General features: G+C 35.1%; 1 protein-coding gene across 1 annotated transcript; it reads left to right on the top strand.

The window, feature by feature from the left end:
- Positions 1-582: 582 nt before the first annotated feature.
- LOC112520788 (UDP-D-apiose/UDP-D-xylose synthase 2) lies at positions 583-5404 on the top strand. The gene is made up of 9 exons (XM_025129356.1): positions 583-1060; positions 1391-1483; positions 1626-1733; positions 2707-2821; positions 2907-3040; positions 3141-3242; positions 3335-3427; positions 3590-3725; positions 4875-5404. Exons 1-9 carry the CDS (start codon positions 785-787, stop codon positions 4985-4987), a joined length of 1170 nt encoding a protein of 389 aa, XP_024985124.1. The 5' UTR covers positions 583-784; the 3' UTR covers positions 4988-5404.
- Positions 5405-9533: the final 4129 nt, after the last annotated feature.

Raw genomic sequence — 9533 nt, forward strand, 5'->3', positions numbered from 1 at the left:
TATTTCAAGGATTTTATAGAAAAACTAAAAAAATGTTTCACTTAAGTAATTATTTTGAAAAATTCTTCAAATTCTTCAAATTTTACTATTTTATCTACATTTTAAAGAAGATTTTAAAGAATCTATTGAAACACAAATCTCAGAACATTTGTTTTAAAGAATCTGTTAGAGATACTCTATTGCATTTAGTTGAGTTTTAGTGAGAAAGAGAATTAATGTGAAAAACGTAAGAAGATATATATCTACCATTAGATTCACATTAGGATGTAATATACTGGATCAATTCTTGTATCATGATTCATTGATGAATTTAAAATTAAAAATAATTAGAGATCCAAAATTTCTTATTACTTTTTTCCTAATCTTTCGCTTAACAATATATAGGAATGCATTTATTTCGACGAATAGTTAAAATATTCAGAAACCTATTTTTAAAGGAGTGGAAAAAGAACGTAACCGACAGACAGCCTTAAGCGGTGCGATCTAGTGCCCTCATCCCTACGCTAAATCACCAACAACCGCTTGCGCCGCGTCGGTAGATCAAAAGTGCCACAACGAGTATCATACTCGTGAGAGTAGAAAGTGACAAATATCTCCACTTCACACAGTTAATTGCAAGCAAGTGTGTGAAGTGTGAGCCTCCTCCTCCCTCCTTTTTCCATCTCCTTTAAATACCTTCCCCCGTTCCCCCAAAAATCCTCTCTTCGACGCCGGATCCGATCCAATCCAATATCTCGAGAGAGAGAGAGAGAATCTATACTGCAGAGAAAAGCGGGAGAGAGAGATGGCATCGACTACGGCGAGGGTAGATCTGGACGGAAATACGATAAAGCCGATGACGATATGTATGATCGGTGCCGGAGGGTTCATTGGTTCACATTTGTGCGAGAAGCTGTTGTCGGAGACACCACACACGGTGTTAGCTGTTGACGTTTATAATGACAAGATCAAGCACCTACTTGAACCGGACTCTCTGCCTTGGGCCGGTCGCATTCAGTTCCATCGTCTTAATATCAAGAATGATTCTCGTCTGGAAGGGCTCATCAAGTGTTCCGATCTGGTAAACTGTCTATCGCTTTCTCCAGATGTGTTTGTTTTAGAGTCTGTTTTTTCTAACATGAATCTTTTCGGATCTTCATGTTCACTTTTCTTGCCTCTAACTCTCTGTTTGGAATGAAAAATTAGGTTAATAGGTTTTATTAGTCAGTTTCATGGTTCAAGTGTGTGATATGTTTGGAGTGTAAGATAGTCGAGAATACATTAAGCAAATGCTAATAATGGTTAAGTACCTAGTAAACTGCGTGATCTTGTATCCAAGAATGCAGATCGGTTTCAAGTATTACTATTTTGTGCTGAATTTTCTAATATCTGCCTTTTTATTTGTATTTAGACGATAAATCTGGCGGCTATTTGCACTCCAGCGGATTATAATACGCGTCCACTTGACACGATTTATAGCAATTTCATTGATGCGCTCCCTGTGGTATGTGTTGCCTCTAATTTATGCTGGTTTGACATTTCCGGTTGTCTGTATACTATAAAGCCAATCCTACTGTTATGGGTGGAAGTATGCTTTAAGCTATTCTATTTTACTTGATGGACAACTATGTCACCCTTATTTATAGGTTAAGTACTGCTCAGAGAATAACAAGAGGCTCATCCACTTCTCTACGTGTGAAGTATATGGGAAGACGATAGGTAGCTATCTTCCGAAAGATAGCCCCCTGCGACAGGTGAGTTTCAAATCGTTGGTCCATGTTCATTTGATACTGTGAAATGTGTTCTTAGGACTGATCTCCAATTAGAGATAATGAAGTTGAATTATTATCGTTTAAGCTATTTAAGTAAATCATGCTGGATTTTCTTTCAAACCTCATTAAACATTCTCACCTCAGATGTAATGTCAATTGTTATGAAATTAAAATTCATAATTAGGAACATGAATGGGTGACATGTTTATTGGAAGTAGAAAGTAAGATTTGTTTTTGTTGCTTTGGTTGTGGAATTAACTGGGGGTTAACTGTTAGGTAGACTTGGTAGAGGTTGAATATTTGTTCTGTTGGTGGAATCTGTTTTTAGGGGGTGCTTGGTTGGGTTTAACAGGGAATGGTGGATGGAAATTAAAATCATTAATGGTGTCTGGTTTGATGCAGTGGGACAGGTCATTACCAATATCGAGTAATGAAGCATTCCTCGACAAATTGGGGGGAATGAATCTCGTTCTCATTTCCACTCACTGAAACGAATCAAACGCACCCTAGTTACATTCAATCAGGATTTCATTCAACACTCTCTCTACTTATTATATGATAACTTAGACTCTTAAGTCAGCCATCCGAATTGATTTTTATGTGATGAGATTCTAAAAAGAAGTTTCTAATCCTTGATTCTTGAGAGTTGCGTTAACATTTTGGTGATGATATTTTTCGTTGTAGTTACTCTAATTACATGGTGAACAGTTACATATACTAGTAGGTAAAAATCGGAGCTTGCTATGATATAGCTACTCTAATCGTGTATTTGTGTCGATTAGATGGCATCTTATTGCTGTATCTGCCATCTCCGTTTCTATGAATACTTCTACCTACAATATCCTGCCTATTTGTGCATGTGTTTTCCCTTTACAATCTTCTAGCTACTTCATTCTTTTTTGATAGGCAATCTTAGCTACTTTTCAATCACTTATTTGGACAATTATGTGTACAGGATCCTGCTTACTATATTCTTAAAGAAGATACTTCGCCATGCATATTTGGCTCAGTTGAGAAGCAGAGATGGTCATATGCATGTGCGAAACAGTTAATAGAGAGGCTAATCTATGGTGATCAAACTTAATCCATATTGTCTTTCATTTACTAATAGCACAAGCTGTGGCATGCTCACTCACTTTTTTTTTTTCTTCACAGCTGAGGGTGCAGAGAATGGTCTCGAGTTCACCATAGTAAGGCCTTTCAACTGGATTGGCCCTAGGATGGATTTCATTCCTGGGATTGATGGTCCGAGTGAGGGTGTTCCAAGGGTTTTGGCATGCTTTAGCAATGTTAGTTTAAACCTTAAATGCAGTGACTTGAGGATTTTTTAGTCTTATTTTCATTTTCTTGGAATACTAGGTACTAATGATGTTTATTTTTTCTACCCAGAACCTCCTCAGACGGGAGCCTCTCAAGCTTGTGGATGGGGGTGAATCACAAAGAACCTTTGTTTATATCAAGGATGCTATTGAAGCTGTCCTTTTGATGATTGTATGTTTAATCTTTTCTCTTTAACATATAGTCATACAGATAATCTTGTGTTTGACAAGTGTTGCTATTGTCTTCTCTGCCCTACTTCTCAGGAAAATCCAGCCAGAGCTAGTGGTCATATCTTCAATGTGGGAAATCCTAACAATGAAGTCACGGTTAGACAACTTGCAGAAATGATGACTCAGGTGAGTAAATCTTTTACCCTGCTAATGTGCATGCATTTTGTCATTTCGGCTTGCATAAGTATTTGAGGGGAAGCATATCCTGGGAAACTAAAGCGTGTTGATAAAATCAAGCTTGTTGTGTTTGTTCCCATGTATTGATATAGATCCTCTTGCTTTGGGCAGGTATATTCGAAGGTAAGCGGAGAAGATTCAATAGAGACTCCCACCATTGATGTCAGTTCCCAAGAATTTTATGGGGAAGGTTATGATGACAGTGACAAGAGAATTCCAGACATGACCATTATAAACAAACAATTAGGTTTGATCCTCTCCGCATCTTTGTTCTCAACTTGCTTTTGCAAAAAAATCTAATATAATTGGCATAGCTGTTTGTAAATTTGTCTAAGGATCCTTATGGATATTTAATGATGGCCCCTACCACAAAAGAAGAGCCCTCATAACCACGTGAGATTAGCAAGGATTGGAAGACAAATTTATTGGGCAAATGTAACACGGTTAAATACAAGTTAACAAAATGGCTCTTTATCTGACCTTTTAAAAAAGTAAGGATACTATAGGAACATCAAAGTTGTCTTTTATTCTAAGTTTTAGAAAGTAGAAAGATGAAAAACTACATTATTTGCTCTTCTTTCCAAAAAAAATCTACATTATATACTCCCTTGATGGTACTTCAGTATTACTAATTGGTAATTAACTGAAATAATAAAATACATATATCAGGAGATATTACTGTATTACAAATAATAGATATGAAATACATAAATCATAGCAGGATTCTTCTATTGGACAAAAGAATTGGGAAGTGGACTTTTTTTTCGTCTGGGACAGAGGGAGTAGCATGGGTATATGTAATCCAGCATGTATTGATACAATATGTACAAATGACTTGTTCAACCACTACCCTGATCATGATGTTAATCCTTTTTAACATGAACATGATAAGGTTGAACGCCATGAAATGAATTATAAAACGATATGTAGATTTACTGTGTAACTTTGGCATTTGTGAGGACAGTCTGCAGTACTAATAGCACCTGTTGCCAATGAAGCATAGACAATCACAGAATCAGACTGTTCTTTTGTTTTATGCGATGAAAATAATGTTTTAATCTTTTATTGATCTTCTAGATACTTTTTTCTACTAATACATACCACAAACTAACTGATGAAAGATGTCTGTTCTCTATGCTATATCAATACTCACCAGACCCTTAAAAAGATAGGACTTCTGATTCTGAAAAATTAAGCCTTGGAATTTGAGTTCCCATACTGACGTGGATCTGGATGTTTCTAGTTCTTTATTCTCAAAATCTAATACCTTGTTATAGTTTTAATGTAATAATCATTCTTTAATCTAATACCCGTACAAGTACAATAAAAATTGGAGGTGAACTCTTTATTTGGGATGCAGTAGTTCTCATGGGAAGTTGTTTTTAATGGATGCTAGGTTGGAATCCGAAGACATCACTTTGGGATTTGCTGGAATCCACACTTACATATCAACACAGGACATATGCTGAAGCCATCAAGCAAGCAATTGCAAAACCAGTAGCAAATTAAAAGAAAAGAAAAAGGATTCTGGCTCTCATGTTGTGAGCTGCAGCTGCTGTTTTGGTTCTTTCTCGAAGTCCCTATCGAATATCTATTTGGTTCATTCTACTCATCATATACACAACATTATCTTTTCTCCATACAACCTTCTTTTAGTTGGTCCCACAGTTGCCCAGAAATTTGTACTTTTAATGTGTAGTTAAAACTACCAAAGGAACTCTACCTGTGTGTACAACCAGAGAAAAAGAGAGCCTTGTTTTGCTCTCCCAAGTTCATCTATCGCTCTTCCTGCCAAGGTCAACTGTGTTGTATTCTTTTCTTGTTTAGAATTTCTTATAATTTATTATTTATTTCATCTTGTTCGGCTACCAGTAATGAAATAAACATGGTGTGGTATGTATTGTGACCCAGCATGATCTCACACCCACATTCTATTTTCAATGTTCCATGAAAAGTTGCCTGCTTCAATCCCTGACGATGCTTACCAACTTCTTTCTTGTTTTTGTTGAGATCAATTCCAATTTCCAAGTCCGGTTTCCCCTTTGTTAACCAAACCTCTCCTCAGGAGGGTAGATGGGGTGATTCAGGCAACATTTGGTGTTAGTGCTCATCCCTCCCCTCTTTTCATGGATCTCTTTTTTGGGGTTTGTTCATTTGTCGAACTAAAGGGCTGCTTGGTTGGTTTCTCATCAAGTTTTGTATAGATAAAGTTGTTTTTGTGGATTAATCTGTTGGGTAGGTCTTGGTTTGGGAGGATTTTTTCATAGATGGAAGTAGCTTGTTCTTTAATTAGGAGGGTTAGGTTTGGGAAAAAAAAACTTGCTTCATGCATAAAGCTCCTTTCTAAAAGCTTACTAAATAAATCATCTTTTGTATCATTAAGTCATTAGCAAATAATCACGTATATCTTATTGAATAAGCTACGAGTTCCATTTGTATCAATCAGCTGCATTGTGTTGATAAGTTCTCAGTTAACATCATAAATTTCGTTGTGTTCTCCAAGATGGATTATCTTCATCTTCACACGTTTTCTCTCGTGGGTAGGCATCTTTACCAAGGACCGTCACATGGAAGATCTGCTCATTTGCTCCTTCTGAATCCTTCAAACAGATGGCTTTTGGGGTTGGCACAATGCCGACTCCAATGAGAAAAATAATTGTAGATCAGATTCTCATGTATTTTTGTGCATCTCCAAAACGATACATGATGGGTTCTTTTTCTTTACATCTCCAAATGTTAATAGAAGGCAGAAGTTATGAATTATACATTTTCAGTCACCTTGTTTATTTTAAAAAATTGACGCATGATAGTTTTTTCAGAAAATCAATATATCATTTCAAAATATATGATAAGGGTTGTAGGTTCAAATACCATGCATTTAAGGTTCAATTATAACAAGTCAAGCATTGAAAGGTAAATGGTAGCATTGTAAGAGGACAAAATATCATGCATATGGTGTGATATCAAGCCAGAATCATTTTGCCAAATGTAGAAGATGAACAATTGTACGAGAAGCTTATTATCATGGCCTTTGAATAATTCTACAATCACTAACTCGGACCTGTTCGTTAGCTGTTTAATAAGCTTAATATGATAATACGATTCCCAACTTATTTGGTCAGCTATACATGAATTGTTTGGTAATGATTTATTCAGTAAGCTTCTAAAAGAATTTTATGTAGAAAACGATTTTTTTTAACTTGCGCCTCCTAATTAAAAACACTCTTTCCATCTATGAAAAAAACTCTTTCAAATAAAAATATTCTCATTTTATTCAGACAGATTAATTCACATAGACAACTTTATTCATACAGAACTTGATGAAAAACCAACCAAATATTCCTAGTTCTTGCAAGCTACCAACTATGTTGGCACTTAATGTTTGTACGTGTACTATTCGGATGATTTGGATTTCTAAGATGAAGTGCGTCATAATTAATTTGTTTCTAGGAGTCGTAAAATTGAATTAGTTAAAAACGAAAACATTTGTCCCTGATGTGTAGTCTAGTTGGCTCAAATGACGAGGAGATGTTTACTCAAAAAGTTGTTAGTCTCGGGTTCGAATCCAGGCCTCCTACTTTGCTGTTGGGTGAGTCTTAAGGGCTGTTTGACAATTTCTGAATGGTTTGGTGTAGAATGATTAAGTGGTCAGAATGATTAAGAAGCTCTTATAATATAATGTAAAATGAAATATAATTGTTTGGTAATTGTGTACAATGAAGTTAGGGCTCTTTTAATGGTTAAGGGAGATTCAGGATACAAAATCATTCAAAAAGTTTTAGAACCATTAAGAAGCAAACTTTTTTTTTGCCAAACAAGATTCACCTCTTAACGATTCAAAGATTGTCTCTTAATGAAACTATTAAGAGGTAAACAAACAACCTCTTATATAGTATACTCACACTGGGTGTCGTGTGGGACCGGTTAGGTTCCCGGTACTAAACCTTTTACTAAAAAGAATTTGGGTTGTAGAAAAAGGGTTGTGTCATCCACATCAATTCTATATCTAGTGCAAAGGTTTATTTCATTTTTATTTGTTGTGATACTGGTTGCCAAAACTGGTAAATGCATTTATTTTCTTGAAATGATTTCAATAAAGTAGCAAATAAAATCTAGCATAAATCAAATCCTTAGGATTATGGGGTGTTTGGGATTGCTTATTTGAAACAACTTATGTTTTTTTACAAAAGTAATTATCAACTTATTATAAGTCAGAAGAGTTTAACTTCTTCAAAAACTTTTTATTACTGGTTTAGCACCGGTATAAATTTTTTATCCAAACACGCAAAAGTGTTTATTATTGGTGTTACACCGGAATAAGTCAATAAGTTGTTTTTATAAGTAATGACAAACAACCTCTAAGGTCCATATAAGGTTTATTTTGGAATATTATTTTATTTAAAATTTATCTTAGAAGTTCGATTAAAAATTGTTATGCATTTGAATTTATGTTAGGTATTAAAATTTTGTATCGTATGTACTATTGAACTTTTTCATATTATATAACCTTTTTAATATCGATAACGTGTGCTCGTTAACTAGATCGATTTAGGACTGTCAACATGGCCCCTTGCCATATCACTTAATGTCCGGAGATCATAACTTCTTAACACTCGTTTTCAATTGTCCTTTGATACAATTGTAACTCAAACATGTTCTTTGGGTACCAGATCTCGATGTAATATCCTCAAAACGTATTCAGGAACAAGACACGTTTGCTTTTCGTTTCACATAAAAAATACCACTAAATCGTATATCGCAAAACAATTTGAGAAAATCATATAATCACTTAAACTGAAACTGATATCATCACTAACTTTCTTCTCAAAGCTGATCACATGTGCTCGATTTTAACTAGTCGATCGAGTCGCATGTCCTCTTTATTTCCTTCTGGTTTTTCCTTCGAGTTCTCCTTCTAAACTATCATTCTCTCTTTTTCTAATTCGTTTTCCAAGTTGTTCTGTGCGTGTGTATAAGTTATGAATGAAAAAAGAAATTTCATACAATCGTTTATATATTTGTTTTATGATCAGTATATCCTTAACTGTATAATCTTAAGTCTAAATCAAAATCGTTGTTTTGACAATCGTATTTATATCTACGTTATGACATAGAAACAAAAAAAACGTGATTGATCACACCTTGAAATGATGTATTTTCTTGATTATTAAAATTGAGCTTTCTTTATATTCTTGATCAGATCATTTTTATGATTAGTATCATCTGAGAAGATGAACTAATTCAAGATTCCTAATAACGGCAAACACATGATGCACACTGTGATACACTTCATAAAATAACGAAAAAACACAATGTGATACACTTAGTAGCAACATTACCTGACATATTGTGTTACATTTCGTAAAACAACAAAAACATATTGTGATACATTTCGTATAACGACAAAAATACATTGTGCTACATACTACGATTCTAGATCTGATTGATGAATATAACTGTGATACCATTATGTTACACTCGACGTTACATCTCCAAAGAGATCTAGGTTACATAAAAAAACCTTACATCTTATGCGTTACATCTTCGATGATATATGGATTACATCTCCGGCAAGATTTGGGTTCCGTCCTCTATCTGAAGTGAGATCTGAACAAAAACCAAAAACCGAAACCGATCTGGGTGTGCAGAAACCAAATACCTTGGTATATGAAAAATTGAAACCGATCTAGGTTGTTCAACAGGGGGAGTCGACCGGTGAAAGTGAGAGTTAAGGAAATGATGACCGGTGGTTGGAAACGGATAGAGAATAAGAAGCAACGGTGGCCGGAGATGGGTGGAGAAGGAGGCGTCAGACGGTGTTTTGTAAAGGGATCGGTGTAAAGTGTAACACCGGAAGATGAAGCACGTTTTGGCCGGCGATGGGGAAAGAGTCACATGTGGTGATCTCGTCCATTCATATATATATATATATAGGCCTATTCAAATGAGAACTAATTAGTTTGTGGTAACTGTGAGAACCAATATTAACCACAAATCAATAGATAAATTAGGAAATTTATAATTTTGGCTATTTTGAATTAAAATTTTAATGCAA

This window comes from Cynara cardunculus (genome assembly GCF_001531365.2).
Source record: "Cynara cardunculus var. scolymus isolate 2C chromosome LG 11, CcrdV1, whole genome shotgun sequence".
NCBI classification, from domain to species: domain Eukaryota; kingdom Viridiplantae; phylum Streptophyta; class Magnoliopsida; order Asterales; family Asteraceae; genus Cynara; species Cynara cardunculus.

Bases quoted from the DNA above. Each gene is read 5' to 3' on its own strand.
- LOC112520788 (XM_025129356.1), top strand. From the start codon at position 785: ATGGCATCGACTACGGCGAGGGTAGATCTGGACGGAAATACGATAAAG. The intron at 1,061-1,390 runs GTAAACTGTCTA...ATTTGTATTTAG, and splicing joins TCATCAAGTGTTCCGATCTG to ACGATAAATCTGGCGGCTAT. The intron at 3,726-4,874 runs GTTTGATCCTCT...AATGGATGCTAG, and splicing joins CATTATAAACAAACAATTAG to GTTGGAATCCGAAGACATCA.